This window comes from Jaculus jaculus, chromosome 16, assembly GCF_020740685.1.
Source record: "Jaculus jaculus isolate mJacJac1 chromosome 16, mJacJac1.mat.Y.cur, whole genome shotgun sequence".
NCBI lineage: Eukaryota > Metazoa > Chordata > Mammalia > Rodentia > Dipodidae > Jaculus > Jaculus jaculus.
Window position 1 is genome coordinate 17,474,192 of NC_059117.1, and position 26,202 is coordinate 17,500,393.

Genomic DNA, 26,202 nt, shown 5'->3' on the forward strand with positions numbered 1-26,202 from the left:
GTCAGCCTGGGCTAGAATGAAACCCTACCTCAGAAAACCAAAAAAAAAAAAAAAAAAAAAAAACAGGGCTGGAGAGATGGCTTAGCGGTTAAGCGCTTGCCTGTGAAGCCTAAGGACCCCGGTTCGAGGCTCGGTTCCCCAGGTCCCACGTTAGCCAGATGCACAAGGGGGCGCACGCGTCTGGAGTTCGTTTGCAGAGGCTGGAAGCCCTGGCACGCCCATTCTCTCTCTCTCTCCCTCTATCTGTCTTTCTCTCTGTGTCTGTCTCTCTCAAATAAATAAATAAATAAATCAAAAAGGAAAACTAATAAAGTTACTCATTTAAACAGAGATTACCATCTCATGTTGTTACAATTTCTGATTCAGTGGCTAATGGGAAACTGGGCATTGCTTTAACCCACAATGGGAGAAAGCCAGTAAGAGGATCAGATTGTCATGCTGATCATGTGGTAGGTAAATTAAATGTCATGTATTTTCTTTCTTTCTCTCTCTCTTTTTTTTTTTTTGTGGTTTTTTTTTTGTTTGTTTTTTTGAAGTAGGGTTTCACGCTAGCCCAGACTGACCTGGAATTCACTATGTAGTCTCAGGGTGGCTTCCAACTCACAGTGATCCTCCTACTTCTGCCTCCCCAGTGCTAGGATTAAAGGCGTGCGCCACCACGCCCGGCTTACATGTCATGTATTTCCTGCCTGATGGAATAGGAAACATATTTTACCGGCAATCTACACATTGTACATCATAATGCACAAAATGCCTAACTCGTATGCATTTGTCTTGAGCTATGATTTCTGCGTGGCAGGTGGTACAAGGAGCCAGGGAACAAGCCAGGCAGCGCCTTGAGAGGCAGCTAGACAAATCCACAAGATGGGGTCTGTAGGACGTCTGTCTCTGTCTTTTAACTAAGTAACCGGCACAGAAAAGAGGAACTGTACTAGATTTAAATAGACTCAGAGGACATCCCCAGTTGCAATGTAAGGTTATAGAATAATACAAGTTCAGACTCACATTGCAGATTTGAGGGTAATGGAGATTGACCTCAGAGGTAAAATGTTCTAGAATGGAAAAGCAGAGATTCCTAACTAAAAAGGTAGGTTAGAAAACACCATAGACCCTTGTTTTTGTTTAAAAGTATATGTGCATAGAAAAGGACTGGGAAGGATACACATTACGGTATTAACAGTGCCTGTAGTTGTGGGACTGTGATTTTTGTTTTTAATTTTTCAATTGTCTATTTTTTTCAACATATCCACAATGCACTTATACCATTTCTGCAATAATGAAAGGTTATTTTGAAACTAGGGCTTCTAGAAATTTGTGGATTTGCCTCTTTTGTTGGAAAACTAATTATGGTCTGTAGCCCAGCAAGCATAAAACAGGACCTACTAACCCTCCTGATGGCAGCATGTTCTGTTTGCAGGGAAAAGTACATAAATACAGAAAACTTCAAGGGCTTATCTTGAAAAGAAACACTAAAATGCAACAAATGTCACTGTAAAATAAGTGCAGGAAGAGGCCAATTTATCTTTGAATATTCAATTATAAAACACAAGTAAGATACACTTGCTACGCATCACTCACCCTCCAGATTGCCTTGACTACTAAGTGCTTACCCTAAAAGGGGGCAAAATCTAGGGTCTAACATTTAAAACATGTAAATGAGAAATTTCACAACAGTCGTATAACCCCGTCTCAAGTGGAGGTCCCATCTATGCCTCAGGTGTGGAAGGAGTAGCATTCGGCTCCAAATCCTCTTGGGAAGGTGGGGCAGAGGTTTCTTGCTTAGCCAGGGCCTCTCGAACTTGGCTGCCTAAAACCGCATCATGGATGCTATGGAACAGTAATTCCTTTAAGGCAGGATTTTCAAAAAATCTATTGCGAGTGAGGTCATTCACAACTTGTGCTATAAAAGAAGAAAAGAAAATCGTTTCACATTCTGGGTTGTGATTTTGGATATTTAACAAGTAACACTTTGATACTATATTTATTTAGTTACTAATTAATTAAGTATCAGACCATTTCTTGTGTGGACCAGAAGCAGCAGCTGCTGCTTCTTTTTTTATTTTTTTAAATAAATTTTATTTATTTATTTAAGAGAGAGAAGGGGGGTAGAGAATGGACACGCCAGGGCATCCAGCCACTGCAAATGAACACCAGACACATCGCCCCCTTGTGTATCTGGCTTATGTGGGTCCTGGAGAATCGAAACGGGATCCTTTGGCTTTGCAGGCAAATGCCTTAACCACTAAGCCAGCCCTCCAGCCCCAACCTTCAGCTTCTGATTTGCCTGCCTCCAACTCCCTAGCTAGATTTGCAGGCATGTGCCACCATGCCCAGCATCATTTAGTTTAAATATTAAAATGCTATAGTAAAATAGTACAATTCTCACTCTACTCCCTGTTATCATTATATCCTCCTTCCAGTCCCAGGAGGCTTTGTATGTGTGTGTGTGTGTGTGTGTGTGTGTGCACGTGCGTGTGTTACATGCATGTATATGTGCTCATGTGGTGCCCAATGCACCACCTGTAGCATGGGATGCTTGCTTGTGAAGGTTGGAGCAGAATGACCAGGTGTCCAGCTCCATCCTTCTTCCACCTCTTCTTATTTTGAGCTGGAAATCTTTTACTGATACCAGGGTTTGCTGTTTATTTATTTATTTTGTTGTTGTTGTTAGTCCAAGTGATTCCATGGTCTCTATTCCCCCTTGTGGGACTGGGGGTTTCAGGCCCTCATGCTTACTCAGGAAATGCACTTAACAACCCTGCCATCTGTCCAGTCCTAATCATCCCCTTTTCTTACCCAAAATATATCATATTCTATCCTGGTGCTTTTATTTTGGTTGTTGGGGATCAAATTCAGGGCTTTGTGCATGTTAGGCAGGCACTCTATTAACTAGGCCAGTTAATTAATTATAAATGATATAAAAAGAATTATAGGGCTGGAGAGATGGCTTAGTAGTTAAGGCATTTGCCTGTAAAGCCAAAGCCAAAGGACCCAGGTTTGATTCCCCAGAACCAACGTAAGCCAGATGCACAAGGTGGCACATGCGTCTGGAGTTTATCTGTAGTGGCTAGAAGCCCTGGCATGTCCCCCCGCCCCGGCAAATAAATAAACAAAATACTTAAAATAAAAATTTAAATTACAGGGAAATTTCCAAATAAAGTTAATTTTAAAAAAAGAAGCAAACTAGAATGTTCAAAGGTTCCCCATTCTAAGGTACTTACGACTGCATCCTGCTAAATATGCGTAAATGCCGACATCGCCATATTCTTTTACAATCTGCAATAATGTTGAAATCAAGTTTAGTTTCTGTTGACCCTGTGCCCAGGGCAAGTCACTGTCTACCAGTATGTCTTCCTTCTGCTTTTCACTCAGTCAACGACAACTAGAATATTTAAACAGTGTTCAATTTTATTTAGGTATAATTAAAATGTGGCATTAAAAAAAAAAAAAGACGGGCGTGGTGGCGCACGCTTTTACCCTGCACTTGGGAGGCAGAGGTAGGAGGACTACCATGAGTTCAAGGCCACCCTGAGACTACAGAGTTAATTCCAGGTCAGCTTGGGCTAGAGTGAGACCCTGCCTCGAAAAACCAAAAAAAAAAAAATAAAAGTGGCATTGATTTTTTAAATTATAGTTACAAGAGTACGTAACAACTAGGGTGTGCTTCAGAAAAAGGATGACTGATACAAACAGAATGAAATTGTCTGTAAATTGGTAATTGTTGAAGCTGAGTGAAAGTTACATGGGGGCTATTATACTACTGTCTTTTTTTTTTTTTTTTGGCTTTTCGAGGTAGAGTCTCACTCTAGCTCAGGCTGACCTGGAATTCACTATGGAGTCTCAGGGTGGCCTCGAACTCATGGCAATCCTCCTACCTCTGCCTCCGGAGTGCTGGGATTAAAGGCGTGTGCCACCACGCCCGGCTCCTGTCTTTACTTTTATAGATTAAATCAAAAGTTGGGGGAAATAAAACTGCAACAACAGAAAAGAGTTGAGGGACCGTATGCAGCCCATGTCCCTGTGTGGCTGATAGGACATGAGACACAGAGAGGCGGAGTGATTTCGTCAGGGTGCTGCTTACCCCGGCTACAGTTTTCACTCCAACAGAATCGATGAAATTGACTTGAGTGAAATCTAGAATGACAGTGTGGACAGTTTCCGGGGGCATAAATCTTTGAATTTCTTCAGGAAACGTGCTCTTAATGACTATGGGAGGATATTTGACGTTATCCTCCTCCTCTTCAGGCTTGGTACCGTCTTCTCCGTCTACTTGCGCATCCTGTGTCAAAATGGAACCATGAAGTGTGTGAACAAGTTATATTTTTTAATTTTTTTGTTGATTTTTATTTATTTGAGAGCGACAGACAAACACACAGAGAGAAAGAGGCAGATGAGAGAGAATGGGCGTGCCAGGGTCTCCAGCCACTGCAAATAAACTCCAGATGCATGTGCCATCTTGTGTATCAGGCTTACATGGGTCCTGGGGAATCGAGCCTTGAACCAGGGTCCTTGGGCTTCACAGGCAAGCGGTTAACCACTAAGCCATCTCTCCAGCCCCCAACTTATACTTTTGTTTGAGAGAAAGATATAAAATGGAAAATCAACCCCTACGCTCTCAACCTGTCATACTAGATCCTTCCTAAAATAATTGTTACCTCAAGGCTTTTGGTCTGGCACAATCTGTACTTTTAATCATTGTCTCCCTTTTCTCCTAATTCAGAAAACATTTCATTAACTCAGCATGACCAGCACTCATTACCATAAGCCTGAACAACAAAAGCCAGCCTTTGAGCTTTTAAAAAATCATTTGAGGGCTAAAGAGATAGCTTGGCAGTTAAGATGTCTGTCTGCAAAGCCAAAGGACCCCAGTTTGATTCTCTAGGATCCACCTAAGCCTGATGCACAAGGTGGCACATGCATCTGGAGTTTGTTTGCAGTGGCTAGATGCCCTGGCGCACCCATTCTCTCTCTCCCTCTCTCTCTGCCTCTTTCTCTCTCTCAAATAAATAAATAAATAAAATATATTTAAAAATCATCTGAATCAATCTATAACAAAGTACTAAAAGTGAAATTTATTAAGGTAACATGTGATTTTTACTTTTTTGTTTGTTTTGTTTGGAGGTAGGGTCTTAGGCTGACCTGGAATTCACTATCTCTAATCTCAGGCTGGCTTTGAATTCATAGCAATCCTCCTACTTCTACCTGTAAGTGCTGGGATTAAAGGAGTGTGTCACTACCCCTGGACGACTTTCTTCCTTCCCTTCCTTCCTTCCTTCCTTCCTTCCTTCCTTCCTTCCTTCCTTCCTTCCTTTCTTTTTTCTTTTTGATTTTTCAAGGTAGCATCTCACTTTAACTCAGGCTGACCTGGAATTCACTTTGTAGTCTCAGGGTGGCCTCAAACTCACAGTGATCCTCCTACCTCTGCCTTCCAAGTGCTGGGATTAAAGGTGTGCACCAACACTTCTGGCTCTAACTTTTCTTTTTTAAAACTGTGGTATGACAGCTGACAGAAAGCTGGAAGAAGCCCTTCTGCATGCAGCTCAATGGGAGAGAGAGAAATCGCCAGTGAAGATACTCTACAGTGGACACTACAAGCTTTATAATTGGCCAGCCAGGCCAAATGAGCCAACAGGTGCAATAGTGGCATGTCTGTCATGGTGTAAACCAACTGTCCTCTAATTGGACTGGAGGCCTGCTCCATGGGAGGGAATACATCCCTGATACTGAAAACCTAAAACAGGGGTAGTCATGAGCCCTAGGGGTGTAACATCTGCTGATGTCTGGCTAAATGTATGTATTATGCTCATCAAACTGCCTAGTCAGCACTTCTCTTAATGTTCATACCCTTATATTAATGCTACTCTCACTTTTGGTAGAGAACCCTCTCTTTTCGGATGGCAATGACTTTGGGATGACTCAGAAGGCATCATGGTGCTAGGAAGAAGTGACAGGAGTGCTCAGCACTGCAATATCTCTATCACACCTTCCAAGGCTTAGGGTCCATTGGGGAAGAGGTGGTGGAAAGAACGTAAGAGCCAAAGGAAGGGTAGGACTGCTTACAACGTGTTCCTCCAGGCACAGAATGGCCTGGATATCCATGACCTCGCAGTGCCTGACACTATCTGTGCAAGACCATCATAATAGGAGGAAAAGATGGCATCAAAATACAAGAGAGACTGATTGAGAGGAGGGGATGTGATGGAGAATGGAGTTTCAAAGGGGAAAGTGGGGGGAGGGAGGGCATTACCATGGGATATTGTTTATAATCATAGATGCTGTTAATAAAAATAATAATAAAAAATATGGCCGGGCATGGTGGCGCATGCCTTTAATCCTAGTACTTGAGAGGTAGAGGTAGTAGGATCACTGTGAGTTTGAGGCCACCCTGAGAATTCAGAGTGAATTCTAGGTCAGCCTGAGCTACAGTGAGACCTACCTTGAAAACCAAAAAAAAAAAAAAAAAAAAAAAAGTGGTATGATTTATTTATTTGCAAGGAGACAGACACACACACACACACAGAGAGAGAGAGAGAGAGAGAGAGAGAGAGAGAGAGAGAGCAAGAGAATGGGCAGGCCAGGGCCTCTTGCTGCTACAAATGAACTTCAGATGCATGTACCACCTGGTACGTATGGCTCTACATGGGTAATGGAGACTCAAACCCAAGCTGTCAGGCTTTGCAAGCAAGCCCCTTAACTACTGAGCCATTTCTCTAGCCCTTGATTTTTTACTTTTCAAAATGATGCTTTTATGACTCATGTCAGAAGCAACCTCATAACCAACCTTTCACATACTTCCTTTTCCTTTTTGGCTTTTTTTTTTTCTTCCCTAGGGAGGGTCTCACTCTGGCCCAGGCTGACGTGGAATTCACTATGTAGTATCAGAGTGGCCTTGAACTCATGGTGATCCTCCTACCTCTGCTTCCCAAATGCTGGGATTAAAGGCATGAGCCATCATGCCTGGCCTTCTTGGCTTTTTCAGATAGGATATTAAGTAGCTCAGGCTAACCTTGAACTTACTATGTAACTGAGGTTCACCTTGAACTCCTGATCTTACTACTTCTGTCTCCCAAGTGCTAGGATTGTAGGTGAACACCACCACATTGATTTATCACATACCTTTTTTGTTTGATTGTTTGTTTGTTTGTTTTGAGTTAGGGTTTCACTTTAGCCCAGGCTAACCTGGAATTTACTATGCAGTCTCAGGCTGGCCTTGAACTCACAATGATCCTCCTACCTGTGCCTTCTGAGTGCTGGGATTAAAGACATGCACCACCACGCTTATCACATACTTTTAATACATAAAGGAAACTTAGAATGTTTATAAGATTTCCTATATCAACAACTTCATGCTATATTTATACTTCAACCACAATTAAAGGAAAAGGGAAAATACTGTGAACAGATCACTTACCACTTTGACCACAGTTGCATTGGCCATATTTGCATTTCCAACTTCCTTAGCATATTTCCTCATGGCCTTTCTTCTTGCTCCCATTATGAGTGCTGGGTTCACGCCAGTCTTTACAGAACAGAAATATACACAGAATCACTTCTGGTTCCCAGGGACCCACCCGCATGCTGTTAAGTCTTCAGATCCCCCTTGGAACTGCTTTCTATGCCAGATGTTTCCCTCAGACATCCTGAATTATTGCTCCTTTACTAAGAGACCATTAGTGCTTTTCTCAGTTTGAGTCTTTATTCAAGACAATCAGAAGCTAAAGCCATAGAAAGAATTTTAGAATGGTATTTACTAAACTTAGATTTCTCAAATTTATATACATATACATACATACATATATACATATATATATGATTTATTTATTTATTATTTATTTATTTATTAGAGAGAGAGAATGGGTGCATCTGGGCCTCTAGCCACTGCAAACGAACTGCAGATGTGTGTGCCACCATGTGCATCTGGCTTACGTGGGACCTGGAGAATAGAACCTGGGTCCTTAGGCTTTGCAGGCATGCACCTTAACCACTAAGCCATCTCTCAAGCCCTTGAATTCTTTTGTGTGTGTGTGTGTATGTGTGTGTGTGTGTGTGTGTGTGAAAAAAGAGGCTTATTTTGGCTTATAGACCCTAGGGGGAAGCTCCGTGATGGCAGGGGAAAATGATGGCATGTAGACATCACCCCCTGGCCAACATCAGGTGGACAATAGCAACAAGAGAGTGTGCCAAACACTGGCAAGGGGATACTGGCTATAACACCCATAAGCCCGTCCCCAACAATACACTGCCTCCAGGAGGCATTATTTCCAAAATCTCCATCAGCTGGGAACCTAGCAGTAAAAAAAATAGAGCAAATAAAAACAAAGTATGCAGAGACATTTGAGCAGTTCCTGTCATGCACAAATCTCCTCAAAACTCATTTTTCTTTACAAAAATTTTAAATTCTTTTGCATGCATGTGTGTGTGTGTGTGTATGTGTGCACACACACCAGGGCTTTTTGCCACTTCAAACAAACACCAGGTACTTGTGCCACCTTTGAGTCCATCTTCTATGGGTGGCTGGTGAATTGAACCTGGGCCCATGAACTTTACAAGTTGCTTTAACCACTGAGCCATCTTCCCAGCTTCCATCACCTCGTATGACTCACCTTTCTTTTTAATGCGTTGCTATACAAGTCACTATTTGCATAGTAAATTGGAGCATTTATCTGGAATATTTTTATTCCAGGAATTTCTTTCACCTGAGAAATAAAACATGAGTGAGTTTCACACCTGTGTTTATTTCAGAATCAGAACTGCCATTGCCTCTCTGCTCCCTCCTGGAAACGAATACAGGAACAGCAGAGGGCCCTTACCACGATGACGTTACTGAGAAGAAGCATCCTGAGGAAAAAAAGTTTCTTGTTCTTTTGTTCTTCTTTTCTTTTCTTTTCATTTATTGTATTTTCTTTTTTGAGGTAGGGCCTCACTCTAGCCCAGGCTGACCTGGAATACACTATGTAGTCTCAGGGTGGCCGTGAACTCACAGTGATCCTCCTACCTCTGCCTCCCCAGTGCTGGGATTAAAGGCGTGTGCCACCACTCCCGGCTTGGAGTACATATCTTTTCAAGAAGCCTCATGAGACTCAAAGATGCAATCTGGAACTGATTTCATTCTTTGGAATGAGGAAAAAAAGAAAAAAACCCACCAGTATTCACCCTAAAATCATCTAATACCTCACAGTGAATCAGCATTTCTTCCTAAGCAGAATGCAGACCAAATGAGAAAAAGGGAGAGAGAGAAAGAGAGAAAATGGGCATGCCAGGGTCTTCAGCCACTGTAAATGAACTCCCGACGTGTGCATCCCCTTGTGCATCTGGCTAACGTGAGTCTTGGGGAATCGAACCAGAGTCCTTTGGCTTTGCAGGCAAATGCCTTAGCTGCTAAGCCATCCCTCCAATCCCCAAATGAGTTTTAAGAGATTCTGTGTAGGTCTTTGAGATTCCATAGTAGAAAAGGACATTCTAAAATCAAAGAAACTTAAAGCTGTCATCTTAATCAATGAAAATAAAATGGAGTTCCATAGTTCCCCCACCCCAATCTAGATTTTTTCATGATTAATTCAGTATTTTACTATTGGTTTAAATAACCATGCAGATAGGCATACTATTCCCTCAGCTTCAGCATTTTGTAAATGCACATTTTCATTCCCACTGTGTATAGTTATTCTCATTAAAATGAGTGCAAATAAGCGTTAAGACATTTACTAGTTGATGCACAGTATAAACTACAAAGCCGGATCCACGTGATAAACTGACACTTGGTCTCTTCGCGTTGATGACCAAGCCTTGCTCTCCTCCACACTGCCTTTTGTCCTGGATAAAAACATTACTTTACCGCATACATCACTGCTTACCACCTTTTAAAATATCAGAAAAATGCCCTACCTCCTCATATGCGTCTATATCAATGTATACATCGGTGTCGGGAAGCTGTCCCAGGACTTTGTAGCTTGGACTGGAGAGAGAAAGAGAGATTGGGTTTGATTCAACTAAGCAGAGGCACCGCACATGATTTGTACAATTCGTGGGGTTTGCCAGTGAATTCAGGGCAACTGGATCCTCATGGGGACTTTGCAGAAGGGCTCCTCATATATCTCATTCCCTGCCATTCTGCCCTTGCATGGAGTGATGTTGGGGTACACAGGGGAAGCTGAGGTCCCTCTGCTTGGGGGGATCTGGGCCTGAAAAGGATGAGGATTTCAACAAGCATGAGAGGAATGGGCAAACCTGAACCCCTGTCTACAGACACAATACTAGTGCTCCCTGCAAAGTCTGACTCAACTACTGTCCATTTGATGTGGACATCACTTTTATTTATTTGTCACACTGTACCTTGTTACTTCAATGGAAGCATGTATAGCCATGTATTCTAATTTTATGAATTTATCAGCTGTGACAGAGCAGAGTACCTAATGAAACTATATGGATTTTCTTCTTTTTTTTCTTTTTCTGGTGTTGGGGATTGAATGTGCCAAGCATGTGCTTTTATGCTGAGCCCTGCATAGAATCTATTTAACATCTTGTTTATTTACTCAACAGGCTGCATTAGAAGAGCTGTAGCTCTCACATTAGCTAGAAATAACTCCGGGGTTCCACTTCTGCCAGTTCTATACTTGATGCCAGCATAGCCCACATAGCCAGGCCACTCACCTCTGGGTTCTGTAAATGACGGTCAGCAGGGCAATGATCACCGCGGTAATCAAACCGTAGTCCAGTCCCAGGAACAAGGATGACACGAAAGTGGTAAGCCAGATAGTCTGAATGAAAGTCAGAAAGCTTTCTAGAGAATCATGCTAAAATGTCCAGGAGAACCACCCAGAGGCCTATGGTCACCTTGCCCGAGCGCTGCAAATAACAACTAAGTGCATTAATGTCTTCCTCAGATTTTTTTTTTTCTCCTTGAGGTCAGGTCTCACTGTAGCTCAGGCTGACCTGGAATTCACTACGGAGTCTCAGGGTGGCCTTGAACTCACGGCGATCCTCCTACCTCTGCCTCCTGAGTGCTGGGATTAAAGGCGTGCGTCGCCACGCCCGGCGCCCTCGGGTTTTTCTTTGCAGTGGTAACAGCCGCTGCCCTGAAGTCTTAGCCTTGCCGCCACCTTGACTTACCAGCTCGATCTTGCTGGTCCTCCAGAAGAAGGGCAGGTCTGAGAACTGCATAAACATTCCCTTCAGGTTGACAATCACAATGGCCGACAGCACCGCCTGAAACACAGTGTCCGCCCGGGCTTCTCCTCACCTGTCCCCGCCGCTGCGGCCCGTCCCCCGCTGTCGTCCCCTGCTTCCCCCTTCTCCCACTCCCTAGGTGGCACTGCCCATGGAGCCGTAAGCGCCCGATTCCCAGTACTTGGTTAGTTTAACTGGGCCTTGGTTAAAACCAGGACCTCCATGGCAGCAGGAGGTTCAGAATTAAAGCTGGTGCTATTTCATCCGTGGTCTTTCTCCTTATGACTTCCTTCATGTTATTTCTCATCTCTCGTACTTGAAATATATCAAGAAATAAATGCCTTATGTTATAAAGGTCATCTGAGTTTTTTTTTTTTCCCCAGGTAGGGTCTCACTCTTGCCCAGGCTGACCTGGAATTCACTATGTAGTCTCAGGGTGGCTTTGAACTCACAGCGATCCTCCTACCTCTGCCTCCCAAATGCTGGGATTAAAGGCGTGCGCCACCATGCCAGGCTTCATCTTAGAATTTTAATGACGTGCGAGGTCATGCAAGATCAAAGAGAGAAGTCATCTTGGAGATCAGCCAGTCCACCCCCTACTTTTCAGACAAGGAAATTGAGACTCAGAGGGATTAAGGTGACTTTCCCAAGGCCTGTGACAGCTGTCAGTAAACGGTGGAGCAGGATCTTGGTCCTAGCCATGACCCTTTCCCATACTTCCCTACTAGAGTTTCAATCTCCAAGACAGTTACAAAAATCTAAATAAATAGAACAGCATGGAAAACACACACACACACACACCTCACACCAGGTCCACTCTACACACCTGGGGTAATGATTCAAAGAGAAAGCCAGTGGCTAATATGACTAGCAGAATCATCAACGAGGCCAAGCACCCTGCAAGCTGAGTGAGAGAAGACATAATGAGGGGTTTAAAGACTAGGGTAAAAGGCTGGGTGTAGGCTGGTCTTATTCTTGCTATAATCACTGTGAGAAAAATCAAGAACCTATGGACTAAATAAAAAAAAAATCATCCAAACTATTATGCAAACCTACAACTTTATCTTGATTCCTTCTTGAAATTATGGCTCTTCTCACAGCTTTTAAACAGAAGCTCAAATGTTTACATATCTTTTTTTTTTTTTTTTTCGAAGTAGGGTCTCACTCTGGTCCAGGCTGACCTGGAATTAACTCTGTCATCTCAGGGTGGCCTTGAACTCATGGCAATCCTCCTACCTCTGCCTCCCGAGTGCTGGGATTAAAGGTGTGCGCCACCACACCTGGCTTGTTTACATATCTTGACTGAAGTGCTTTGTCAGAGGCTGGAGAAAAGTCTGGAGCTAAGGCTCCAGGACCGAAGAGTTCAGACTAGCATTTGCTATCAGTCTGGTAGTTACTCACCACAAATGGCTATTTAGTTGCTTGGAAACTTAAATTGAAGAAAATTTAAAAACAAAAATCAGGTCCTGGTGGCACTAGCTACATTTCAAGAGCTCAAGAGCCATCCTTATTGCAGATGCCCAACTAGATGGTGTAAAGAGTAACAAATCCATTACTGCAGAAAGTTCTAGTGAGTGGTACGAGCCTCTTGCCCACACTCAGTCTCAGGCTTTCAAGAGAAATAGTTCTTGTCTGAACTTCAAGGCTCACTGGTAGCAGCAAGTACAGTATTGGGATAACTTTCCAATTTAACTGGAAAATAACCCTCTTTCCCATAGATGGAGTTCCTTCTGATTTGCTTCAGGCAATCACACCTTTCTCTGATTCACTTCCCAGCTCCCCCGGAGCATGGATATACAGGCAGAGCAGCTTTGCTTGGGTTCAGAATCAGGAGACTTAACATTTCATCACCACCCTCATCAGCGGTGGGCAGAGAGGCCTTGCTGTGTACGTACCTGTGTCTTCCCTCCGGTTCCTTCCTGAACAAGGCTTCGGGACAAGGAACAAGAAATCGAAAAGGTCTGGAAGAGAGATCCAATGGAATTGCACAGTCCCAAGGCAATGAGCTCCTTTCCCGTGCGGAAACAAAACAGAGGTGGTAGGTCACTCTTTAGGGAAAAGCAAGCAGGGCATTTTATAAACACATCTTCGCCGGGCGTGGTGGCGCATGCATTTAATCCTAGCACTCGGGAGGCAGAGGTAGGAGGATCGTGGAGAGTTTGAGGCCACCCTGAGACTACATGGGAAATTCCAGGTCAGCTTGAGCTAGAGGGAGACCCTACCTTGGTAAACTAAAAAATTAAAATTAAAATAAAAAAAAACACATCTTCAATGCAGGCTCATCTCTTTTTCTAATATAAAAATTTTCCCAGAGGCTGGAGAGATGGCTCAGCAGTTAAGGTGCTTACCTGCAAAGCCTAACAAGCTGGGTTCGATTCCCCAGTACCCTCACAGGGCCAGACACACAAAGTGGCACACGCATCAGGAAGTCCTAGCATGCCCATTCTCTCTCTCTCCCTCCCTCTCTCCTTGCAAATAAATAAATCAAATATTTTGTTTTTTTTTGTTTTGGTTTTTTTAAGGTAGGGTTTCACTCTAGCCCAGGCCAACCTGGAATTCACTATGGAGTCTCAGGGTGGCCTTGAACTCACAGCAATCCTCCTACCTCTGCCTCCTGAGTGCTGGGATTAAGGATGTGTGGCACCATGCCCGGCCTCAAGTATTGAATTTTTCCAGCATGAGGAATCATGGCTTCATTTGGAGTGGTGGGGAACACTAGCTCTTCATTGTGCTGGAGGTCAATGCTACATGATCTTTACCTACTTCCTGTTTCAAAACATACTCTTAACATAAAAGTTGCTTTTCTTTGCATGTGTCTGTGGCATTGTATGCATGTATATATATGCATGTTAGTATGTGTGCGGCCACACATGTGAGTGTGGGCACATGTATGTAAGTGAATACATGTGGGGGTCAAAGGTTGACATCAGGGGTCTTTCTCAAGCACTCTCTTCCTTATTTTATGATAAGGTCTTTCACTGAGCCTGGCGCTCACCAATTTGGGTCGACCATTTGACCAGCAAGCCCTAGGGGGTCCTCCTCCTGTCTACTTCCTCAGTGCTAGGATTATGGACATGTGTCACTGTGCCCGCATTTTGTGTGGGTGGTGGGGGTACCAATTCAGGTCCTCACACTTCATCCACTGAGTTGTCTCCTTAGCTCTGACTTCGTTAAAAAAAAAAAAAAAGAGAGAGAGAACTGCTATAAAGAGAGAAAATATTTTCCTGTTTAAAATAAACATTTTTTTCTTTTGATTTTTCAAAGTAGGGTCTCCCTCTAGCCCAGGCTGACCTGGAATTCACTACGGAGTCTCAGGATGGCCTTGAACTCGCAGTGAGCTTCCTATCTCTGACTCATTAGCGTTGGTACTAAAGGCGTATGCCACCATGTCTGGCTTTTTTTTTTTGAGGTATGATTTCTCTATGCCAGGCTGACTTGAAATTTACTAAGTAGTCTCAGGGTGGCCTTGAACTCAAGGTAATCCTTCTACCTCTGCTTCCTGAGTTCTGAGATTAAAGGCATGTGCCACCATGCCCTTCCTGAGGCATGATAGCTGGCATCTAGGCTGTCGAGGCTACTGCTCACGAACAAATGACTGTCAGTGTCTTCTTGGGACCATGAGTCCTGCTCTTAGGGCTACTTTGGGATTTCTAATTTGATTACATTTTATGTGAACAGGGAGCATCTGATCTCCCTCTAGAAACACACGGAATGCCAGGCATGACACGTCATGCCAGTAATCTTAGCTCTTAAGGGGCTGAGGCAGGAGGACAAGTTGGAGTTTGAGGCCAGCCTGGGCTACATAGTGAGTTCCAGGCTACCCTGGACTACAGAGCAAGACTCTGCTTCCAAAAAAAAAAAAAAATGCAGGATTATAGTTCACGGTGTTGGGATTAAATACTTTATCTGTAGCTATGTTACAAAAGAAGGTAGCAAAGAGACTATTGACTCTCAGCACTTGGGAGGCTGAGGCAGGAGGACTGCCACAAGTTTAAGGCAAGCCTGGACTATATAATGAGCTTCAGGTCAGCTTGGGCTGCAAACAAATGAACAAACAAAATGAAAGAAATTACAGTTTTATTCTCTCCCTCTCTCTCTCCCTTAAATAAATTACATATATATATATATATATATATATACACACACACACACACACACACTCACACACACACACACACACACACACACACACATATATTGTTTGTTTGTTTTGGTTTTTTGAGGTATGGTTTCACTCTAGCCTAGGCTGACCTGGAATTCACTATGGAGTCTCAGGCAATATATATGTATGTGTATGTGTATATATATATACACACACACATATATATAGATATATTAAAATATATATATTTTTTAAAAAGTAATTACAGTGTTGAATAAATACATGCTTTAAATATATCTATCACCAACATGAAGATTTTTCTAACAAGAAAATCCCATCGTTTCCATAGCAGAGCTTGGTGACTGGACCGCCGTGAAACATCCGCAGAAAATGGATGATGTTTACCTGATTGCCATCAACCTGGTAGCCATGCTTATTTGCCAAGGTCTTGGCCATGGAGATGGTCACTGAGAATCCCACGATGGCGATGGCAATGGCGTCCACATACACGAGGTGGAAGAGACTGGTGTCCGGGTTGGCCGGAGGGAGCAGCCTGAAAAGTCAAGCTGGCTGTCAGTTTACATTGTGACCATTGTGGGAAGACGCATGAGCCGAAGGGGGCAACCCGTGCCAGTGAGGCGAGCGATGCTTGTGGGTGTGTTTGCTGCGGTGGGGCAGGAGGAAGGGCCCTCCCATATTGCATAGGTTCTTTCCAGACCCGCGTGTCAGAGCGGGGCTTTCTATGGGACGGGTCACAGGCAGAGAGCGAGGGTCAGGTTGTTTGTAGCAGAGTAAGATCGAACCCAAGGGCAGGTGTAAGGAAGACTCAGAACCAGGAAGCGGAGAAGGTTGGCATAAACACTCGGATGCCACGAGATAGCTGGCCCAGTCTTGGAGTGGGGAGGGATCCCTTCACGGAGATTTACTGTCTTGGTGACTGTGGTGGTTTGACTCCGGTGTCCCCCATAAACTTAGGTGTTCTGAACGCTCAGCTGATGGCGAGCTGGGAATTGACGCCTCCTGGAGGGAGTGTATTGTTGGGGGCAGGCTTATGGGTATTATAGCCAGTGTCCCCTTGCCAGTGTTTGGCACACTCTCCTGTTGCTATTGTCCACCTTATGTTGGCCAGGGGGTGATGTCCACCCTCTGCTCATGCCATCGTTTTCCTTGCCATCATGGAGCTTCCCCCTCTAGCCTGTAAGCCAAAATAAACCTCTTTTTTCCCCACAAGTTGCTCTTGGTAGGGTGATTTCTGCCAGCAATATGTGCCTGACTGCAACAGTGACATTACTCAGTTCTTTGTTATTTGAGTTGACTCTCAGTCTATTAATTCTCCTCATGTCATTGTCTCTTCTACTCCAACATAGGAAAAGAGCAACTGAAGGCTATACTCTTTAGATCTTTCTGGAAATCTGGAGGCACTCAGAGTGTGACTCCTGGAACCCAGGAAAACCCAGAATATGTCCATTTTTAGGATCCTCATCCTAAGGGAGTCCCTAGCATGTTATGGGTGAGGAGCAGTCAGGATTTTCAAAGGCATCCTGCTCCAATTCAACACTTGATTAAGTAGTGATAACAGTCACTTAATTGTGACACAGGCCAGTTATCAAGTGCTTGTGTATTGGGTTCTCTGTGCTGCATCCCACACTCATTTATTTCCCATCATCTGTGAATGAGGCATCATAATAATCCTGATTTTTTTTTTTGGTTTTTCGAGGTAGGGTCTCACTCTAGCCCAGGCTGACCTGGAATTCACTATGGAGTCTCAGGGTGGCCTTGAACTCATGGTAATCCTCGTACCTCTGCCTCCCGAGTGCTGGGATTAAAGGCGTGCGCCACCATGCCTGGTTAATAATCCTGATTTTATTTATTTATATCAGAGAGAGACAGAGAGAGAAAGGGAATGAGACAGAATGGGTGTGCCAGGGCCTCGAACCACTGAAATGAACTCTAGACGCTTGTGCTGCCTTGTGCATCAGGCTTTATGTGGGTACTGGGGAATTGAATTTGGGTCCTTAGGCTTTGCAGGCAAGCACTTGACTGCTAAGCCATCTCTCCATCCCATAATCCTGATTTTACAGATGAGAAAAATGAGGCATAGTGAGGCATCTTGTCCACGGCCAATACGTTCATGCATTAAGCACACCCAAACCACAGTGAGCCTGCCTCTACACCTGTTTCTCTCACGATGTCACAGCACAGTGACATAGGGATGTTTGAAATTCTGAGGTAAGGAGAGGGAGGGCAGAGAGGCAAGGAAAGGGACTTGCTAAGCCTATGTCATGTTTTACAGTGGCCATCTTAGTTTTCCTTACCACAGTCCTATTCCATAGGTGCCATTGCTATCTCAAGTTACAGGTTGAATAAAAGGAAGCTTGTAGATGTAAAATGATTTTTTCCAACATGGAGCAGAAAGTCAAACCCAAGGTACCTGACTTTAAAATTAGTTATCTTTGGCTGGAGAGACAGCTTAGCGGTTAAGGCGCTTGCCTGTGAAGCCTAAGGACCCATGTTTGATTCTCCAGATCCCACGAAAGCTAGATGCACAAAGATGAGGCAAGTGCAAGGTCACACGTGCACACTAGGGGGCACAAGTGTCTGGCGTTTGATGGCAGTGGCTAAGGCCCTTGTGTGTCAATTCTCTCTCTTGCTGAAAAAATTAAATAAATAAATAAATTAGTTAATTATATTAGTTGTCTTTCCTCTGCCCTTTGTTACATAAGCATGAGGGAAGATCTAGTAGCTAGTCTGAGCCTGAGGAGTAAGTAATAAAAACAGCATGTATGGGCTGGAGAGATGGCTTAGCAGTTAAGCGCTTGCCTGTGAAGCCTAAGGACCCCGGTTCGAGGCTCGGTTCCCCAGGTCCCACGTTAGCCAGATGCACAAGGGGGCGCATGCGTCTGGAGTTCGTTTGCAGAGGCTGGAAGCCCTGGCGCGCCCATTCTCTCTCTCTCCCTCTATCTGTCTTTCTCTCTGTGCCTGTCGCTCTCAAATAAATAAATAAATAAATAAATAAATAAATAAATAAATAAATAAATAAAAAACAGCATGTATTTTGGAATGAGTTCAGGAAAGTAACCCCCAATCTGTCTGTGATCTTTAACAGTCAACTGCCATGTTACCAACTCTGCACAGTGTATATATGTCTTTATGACTTCGTATGGGTAAGTATGGGAGTTTGCTTTCAAAGACAGCCTCCAGCCATTCCTTTCCTACTTGTAGGCGCATGCTGTTTCTCCCACTAGATGTCCTTGTTCATGAATGAGGCCAGCCTTCTCATTTGCTATTAGGGCTTGAGTGTTGAGTCGGGCTAATGTTTTGAATACTTGTATCTAACTTGGGACACTATTTTTAAAAAATATTTAATTTTTATTTATTTATTTACTAGAGAGAGAGAGAGAGTGAGAGAGAAATGGGGTATGTCAAGGCCTCTAACCAGCGCAAATGAACTCCAGATGCATGTGCTATCTTGTGCATCTGGCTTATGTGGGTCCTGGGGAATTGAGCCTGGGTCCTTTGTCATTACAAGTAAGTGCATGAACTGCTAAACCATCTTTACAATCCTGGGACATCATGATTTTTGTGAGTGTGTGTTATGCATGCATGTGTATACATGTTCCTATGTGTGTGGGCACATGTGCATGCTGGTGTGTGTGCATGTGGGGCACACATGAGTGTGTGGAGGCCAGAGGTTGATGTTACAGGTGTTGGATCATTTTATTTTATCTTTTGATTTTTCAAGGCAGGGTTTTGCTTTAGCCCAGGCTAACTTGGAATTCATTATGTAGTCTCAGGGTAGCCTCGAACTCACAGAACTCCTCCTACCTCTGCCTCCTGAGTGCTGTGATTAAAGGCATGAGCCACCCCACCCGGCTATTTTATTCTTTATTTACTGAAGTGGGCTCTCACACTTGAACGCAGAGCTTGCCAATTAGGCTAGTCTAGCTGGCCAGCAAACTCGTCCCTTTGTTGTCGTTACCTTCGCATTGCTGGTGCAAAGCGCTCGACAAAAAGCAGCTTGAGGGAGTGAAGGGTTTATTTTGGCTTACAGACCTGAGGAGAAGCTCCACAACGGAAGGGGAAAACGTGGCATGAGCAGAGGCTGGACATCACCTCCTGGTCAACATCAAGTGGACAGCAGTGGCAGCAGAGTGAGCCCAGCTAACACCAGCCAGCTAGGTTTGATAAGCCTCAAGGCCCCAGCAACATACCCCCTCCCCCCAGCAAAGCTCTACCTCCCAAATCGCCACCAGCTGGGGACCTAGCATTCAGAACACATGGGCTTATGGAGGGCACTAATTCAAACCACTACACCCTGTTTATGCCTCCCTGAGTGCTGGGATTATAGGCAGCCTTCCACATCCATGCAGCATTTACATGGGTGTTGAGGATTCGAACTCTGGTCCTCATGCTTCCATGGTAAATACTTTATCCACTGACCCCAGGATTTTGTTGGGGGTGCCAGAAATGTGGGACATGTCCCAGGGGAACTGCAGACATTCAGTGGAGAAGGTCCAAGAGAGTCCATGTGTGCTGAGCCACAAGAATAGGGCTACCCAAGCCTGTGGGAGCTCACATGACGGCATTACGGCCCCGGATGTTAGACAAGGAGATGCAGGGTCAAATGTTTGCCCGGTTGGATTTGAAACTTGCTTTGGTCCAATCTTTTTTTTTTTTTTTTTTTTTTTTTTTTTTTAATTTGAGAGAGAGAGAGAGAGAGAATGAGAATGGGCATGCCAGGACCTCTAGCCACTGAAAACAAACTCCAGATGCAAGCACCACATTGTGCATCTGGCTTATGTGGGACCTGGAGAAGTGAACATGGGTCCTTAGGCTTTGTAGGCAAGTGCCTTAACTGCTCAGCCATCTCTCCAGCCCAGATCCAATCTTTCACTATCTTACCATTCCTCACCCTCTCTCTCTCTTTTATTTATTTATTTATTTTTTTGGTTTTTCAAGGTAGGGTCTCACTCTGGTCCAGGCTGACCTGGAATTAACTCTGTAGTCTCAGGGTGGCCTTGAACTCATGGCGATCCTCCTACCTCTGCCTCCCGAGTGCTGGGATTAAAGGCGTGCGCCACCACGCCCGGCAATTCCTCTCTTTTGAAATGGGAACGTTTACCTATGTCCATTGTGTATTGGAAGCATTAACTTGTATGATTTTACACATTGCCTTGAGTCTTAAAGGAGACTTTTGAACAGAGTTGGGTCTATTATGTCTGTGGGGACTATTGAAGTTGAACTGGATATATTGTTTTGAAAATTGCAAAAAAAATGCATGTGTGCATGCCTGTTTGTGTGTGTGTGTGTGTTACTGTGTGTGTGCATAGGCCATAGCACATGTGTGGAGGTCAGAGGATAACTTTCTGGTCAATTTGCCTTTCTATCTTGTTTTGGGACAGCATTTCTGTCCCTGGATTGTCACTCTGCTGCTTTTATTCTTTGCTGCACTTGCCACGAGATTCTGGGAAATTCTCCTCTCTCCAAATCCCATCTTGCATCAGCAAGCTGGGATTACAGAACCCTGCCGTGGCTTTTGGCCTTTTATATGTAGGATCTGGAGATTGAATTTGCATACTCTGACTTGAAAAATGGGCACTTTACCTATCGCTCTACCTCTGCAACCTGAATGCATTAAATATGATTTGGCCATGAACTTTAGAGGATCAAGGGCAGACGTTATGGGTTGAATTTGCAATGTCTTCCACAAGCTCATGTTTTCAGCACTCAGTTCCAAGCTTGTAGCACTTATTTCCTAGACCCTGAAATTTTATTCATTTATTTATTTTTGGAGAGAGAGAGAGAGGAGAGAGAATTGGTGTGCCAGAGCCTCAGCCACTGCAATCGAACTCCAGAAGCTACTGCCACCTAGTGGGCATGCGCAACCTTGTGCTTGTCTCACTTCAGTGTGTCTGGCTTATGTGGGATCTGGAGAGTGGAACATGGGTCATTATGCTTGGCAGGCAAGCACCTTAACCACTAAGCTATTTCTCCAGCCCTTATTTATTTATTTATTCATTTATTTATTTTTAAATATCTTTTTTTCTGAGGTAGGGTCTTGCTGTAATTCAGGTTGACTTGGAATTCACTATGTAGTCTCAGGGTGGCCATGAACTCATGGTGATCTCCCTACCTCTGCCTCCTGAGAGCTGGGATTAAAAGTGTGCACCATCATGCCCAGATTAAAATATCTTTTTTAAAAAATATTTTATTTTTATTTATTTATTCTTAAATTAATTAATTAATTAATTTAAAAGAGAGGAAGAGACAGAGTGAGAGAGAATGGGTGCCCCAGGACCTCTAACCACTGCAAACAAACTCCAGACACATGTGCCACCTTGTGTATATGGCTTGGGCGTGGGTCCTGGGGAATTGAACCTGTGTCCTCTGGCTTTATAAGAAAGTGCCTTAACTGCTAAGCCATCTCTCCAGCTCTGATATTTTATTTTTTATCTATTTGATAGAGGGAAAGGGAGGGGGAGAGAGAGAGAGAGAGAGAGAGAGAGAGAGAGAGAGAGAGAGAGGGAAAGAATGGGCATGCCAGGGCCTCCAGCCACTGCAAACAAACTCCAGATGCATGTGCCCCCTTGTGCATCTGACTGACATGGATACTGGGGAATTGAACCTAGGTTCTTTGGCTTTGCAGACCAGCACATTAACCACGAAGCCATCTCTCCAGCCCACCCTTGTTTATTTTTGAAAAACAAAATTGTATTCTTTTATGCCCTTGTCTCTGCTCCTGTTTCCCTGGGGCCCTCCTCAGTGGGGTTATGGGATTCACTGTGGGGTTGTGAAGGCCTCAGTCAGTCCCTATAAGACAGTGTGTGTGTGTGTGTGGGGGGGGGGGAGTTTGCCTCAGCGTATTCTCACCCACTCTGTAGCTCTTACAGTCTTTTTGCCCTCTCTTTTGTGGCACTTAAAAAATTTGGGGGAGAGAGAGAGAGGAAAGAGAGAAAGAAAGAAAGAAAGAGAGAAAGAAATGGCATGCCAGGGCCTCTGACACTGAAATCGAACTCCAGATGCTTGCGCCACCTAGTGGGAGTGCGTGATCTTGCACTTGCCTTGGCCTTTGAGTGTCTGGCTTACATGGGATCTGGAGAGTTGAACATGGGTCCTTAGGCTTTGCAGGCAAGCGCCTTAACCACTAAGCCATCTCTCCAGCCATGTGGCACTTTTAAAAAGGCTGTGCAGCCTTTAGGGAGTAGGGTCTAGATAGAGAAACTAGGTCAGGAGGGGCAGCTCTTGAAGATTCTCTCTACCTCTGGTTCTGGCCTGCCTCTCTGCTTCTTTGTTTTGCTTTTATGTGTGGAATTGCTGCCTCACACTCTTCCTGCCATGGACAGAGCTGTTCATGTGTCTTGCCTGCTATGAAGGACTGAAATCTTTCTGAAACTGTGAGCCAAACAACCTTCTCCTGCCTTTTGTTGTTTCTGGTAAGTATTTTGGGCACAGTGATGCAAAAATAACTAATACAAAGCCAGGCATGGTAGTGGATACCTTTAATCCCAGGGCTCTGGAGCAGAGGTAGGAGAATTGCCGTGAATTAAAGGCCACCTGAGACTCTGTAGTGAATTCCAGGTCAGCCTGGACTAGAGCGAGACTCTATCACACACAGACAAAACCCAACCAACTTACCAACCAACCACAAAACCAAACCAACAAAAAAACTGATACATTTTCTAGAACATAGTAGATGCAGTCAGAGGTCATATAAGATCTGGAAAATTCTCTGCTATCTTCTCCTGCGGCTCACAGGCACCACAGAAAGCGATCTGCAAGAGATGCCATGTGGAAAGGAGATTCTAGACTGCTCCCAACTCTTTCAACCTCTCCGATTGAGGTGTAACATGTATGACAGAAGCCCTCTCGAGTCACTGTCTGGCAGGAGTCACACCTTCAGACACCCAAGATACGTGAGTGGGACTGGCACCTCCTCTGCATCAGTCCATACTGCAGAAGTATAAGCAACTTGATGGCTGTGGTTGCAGAATGACGCACAGACAAGACTAACACTGTCACTGCTGGATTTGGGCAGGTAGATGTTTGTTACCCATTTCCTTTCTTTCCTTTTGAGACAGTATACCATTATGTAGCTCAGGCTGGCTTAGAAGTCACTATGTAGCCCAGGCTGGCCTCAACTTGCAATCCTTCTATCTCACCCTCCCAAGTGCTGAGTTACAGACGTGTGCCACCACACTGGTCACCTGCTTGGTTTTGGGCAAAGTTCCAGGGAGATAAAGCTTCTACAGAGCCAAGTTTCAGCAAGGTAAAACTCATTTTTCTCTCTTTCTAAAACCTGGCTCGCAAACTGGGCGTGGTGGCGCACGCCTTTAATCCCAGCACTTGGGAGGCTGAGGTAGGAGGATCACCATGAGTTTGAGGCCACCCTGAGACTCCATAGTGACTTCCAGGTCAGCCTGGGCTAGAGTGAGACCCCACCTCGAAAAACCAAAAAAGCCTGGCTCACATATGTCAAAGGAAAGCAATTTATTTGGGTACATGCAATAGGGGAAAGGGAGCTATTAATTAGAAATTATGGTGATGCAAATTTTTAACCTATTACCATATTTTGTTTTAAAGAATTGCTTCAAGGAATGCTCCAAGGGCAGCTTTTTTTTTAATTTTTATTTATTTATTTATTTGGGAGTGACAGACAGGGAGAGAAAGAGAGGGAGAGAGAGAATGAGCACGCCAGGGCCTCCAGCCACTGCAAATGAACTCCAGATGCATGCGCCACCTTGTGCATATGGCTTATGTGGATCCTGGGGAATTGAGCCTCGAACTGAGGTTCTTAGGCTTCACAGGCAAGCGCTTAACTACTAAGCCATCTCTCCAGCCCCTATTACCATATTTTAGAAAGAAATCTCAATCAAATTGCTTGTTAGTAGTAGCTGAAATAAGATAAGATTACCTATTTGATACAATCAAAAAGTGATGTTTATTGGGCTGGAGAGATGGCCTAGCGGTTAAGCGCTTGCCTGTGAAGCCTAAGGACCCCGGTTCGAGGCTCGGTTCCCCAGGTCCCACGTTAGCCAGATGCACAAGGGGGCACACGCGTCTGGAGTTCGTTTGCAGTGGCTAGAAGCCCTGGCGTGCCCATTCTCTCTCTCTCTCTCTACCTCTCTCCCTCTCTCTCTCTGTGTCACTCTCAATAAATAAAAATGAACAACAACAAAAAAATTAAAAAAAAAAAAGTGATGTTTATCATGTGACTCACTGTGGTAGACAGAGGCCCAGTGTGAGGTAATGGGAAAGGGATGAAAATGGGCATCAGAAAACCAAGTTCTGGAGCCAAGTTGGGAGTCACCAGTGAGTCACTGAAGCTCACATATGTCTCAGACATTACTTTCCCTGACGCTTGACCTACAAGAGCTGCCCACTTCTCATAGCACCTCTCATTCTTTGTGTTTTATTGATTGATTGTCTATATTCAGTACAATATAGATTCCATGAGGGTAAGGATTTTTTTTTTTTTTTTGCTGTGTGCTTGTTTTTGTTTGCAACTACTGTGTCCATAGTAAAATAGGGATAATAAATATATTGTCAATAGAGTAATTACAAATGTTAACTAGCGGGGAATATAAAAGCATTTTCTAAATTATAAACCCAACTTCAAAACAAGGTATTACTATTGTGTTATGGGTTTTTCTTGAGGCAAGCCCAGCAGACTGGCCTTTTTTTTTTTTTTTTATGAGAGAGAGCAAGAGCAAGAGCGAGAGTGGGAGAGAGAGAGAGAGAGAGAGAGATGGGGGGAGAATGGGTGTGCTAGGGCCTCCAGCCACTGCAAGCGAACTCCAGATGCATGAGCCACCTTGTGCATGTGCCACCATGTGCATCTGTTTTATGAGGGATCTATTTTTTGTCTTGAAGTGGAGTGCAAACTTCTGCCTTAACACTGGCTTTGTGGGGTAAGCTCTGTCTTAGGGAGCCCCTGGTGTTCCCACTGTCTCCTAGGAGACTCACATGGAGCTGGAGGGTTTGGTCCGATGGAACATGGCAGGTTCCCTCAGTGTCCCAGTTTGGGGAACATGTCTGACTCTGTTGTTTTGGAGAAAAAAAAGGGAAGAAGAAGAAGAGGCAGAGGAGAAAGAGGAAGAGGAAGGAAGGAAGGGAGGGAGGAGAAAGAAGAAGAAAAAGGTGGCAAAAGAAAGAGATGGGGCTGGGTTTCAATTCCCCAGGACCTATGTAAGCCAGATGCACAAAGTGGCACATGCTCATTTGCAGTGGCTGGAGGCCCTGGTGCACCCATTCTCCTCTCTCTCTCTCTCTCTCTCTCTCTGTCTTAAAGAAATAAATAAATAGTGAGATGGAGCATTACTACAAGAGACAGAAAGATAGACACACCTGTAGGTGTCAGAGAGTGCCAGACTGGCTCAGCGTGAGAAGCAGAAGTGGTTACATATTAATAATGCAGGGTTGGAGAGATGGCTTAGCAGTTAAGGCATTTGCCTGTGAAGCAAAGGACCCAGGTTCGATTCCCCAGGACCCACGTAAGCCAGTTGTACAAGGCGGTGCATGCATCTGGAGTTTGTTTATAGCAGCTGGTGGCCCTGGTGCACCCATTCTCTCTCTCTCTTTCCCTCTCTCTCTCTGCCTTTTTCTCTCAATTTAATAAGATAAATAAAAAAATTAAAAATTCAGAGCTAGGTCATATATATAAAGAAAAGACAAAGTAGCATATGATTGGAAACAGAAAGCCCTCTGGAACAATGAGCATGTCTTGAATGCCTGTGATGTGTGTAACACTGCTCTGCCAGGCCCACCCACCCACATTCTTTCCTGAATACTCCAAGTTACCCTGGGCATAACTGTGGACTACCACACACCCTGGCAGGTAGGAAGATGGGCCTTTGAGAGGGCGAGCCATCTGCCCAAAGCCATATGGCTAATAAGTGGTAGGCTAGGCTTTAAGTCACTATGCTTTTTAAAAAAATACG

At 44.3% G+C, this 26,202-nt stretch overlaps 1 protein-coding gene across 1 annotated transcript in view; it reads right to left on the reverse strand.

Moving 5' to 3' along the window:
• Positions 1 to 1,706: 1,706 nt before the first annotated feature.
• Slc26a5 (solute carrier family 26 member 5) overlaps positions 1,707 to 26,202 on the reverse strand; it is a 58,351-nt gene continuing 33,855 nt past the window's right edge. The window contains exons 9-19 of the mRNA XM_045135883.1: positions 15,671 to 15,818; positions 13,059 to 13,172; positions 11,990 to 12,067; positions 11,107 to 11,202; positions 10,648 to 10,754; positions 9,883 to 9,952; positions 8,604 to 8,696; positions 7,412 to 7,519; positions 4,082 to 4,279; positions 3,222 to 3,276; positions 1,707 to 1,900 (exon numbers count right to left, since the gene is read on the reverse strand). Of these exons, the coding sequence (XP_044991818.1) occupies positions 1,707 to 1,900; positions 3,222 to 3,276; positions 4,082 to 4,279; positions 7,412 to 7,519; positions 8,604 to 8,696; positions 9,883 to 9,952; positions 10,648 to 10,754; positions 11,107 to 11,202; positions 11,990 to 12,067; positions 13,059 to 13,172; positions 15,671 to 15,818 (1,261 nt within the window). The remainder of the gene's footprint in view (positions 1,901 to 3,221; positions 3,277 to 4,081; positions 4,280 to 7,411; positions 7,520 to 8,603; positions 8,697 to 9,882; positions 9,953 to 10,647; positions 10,755 to 11,106; positions 11,203 to 11,989; positions 12,068 to 13,058; positions 13,173 to 15,670; positions 15,819 to 26,202) is intronic.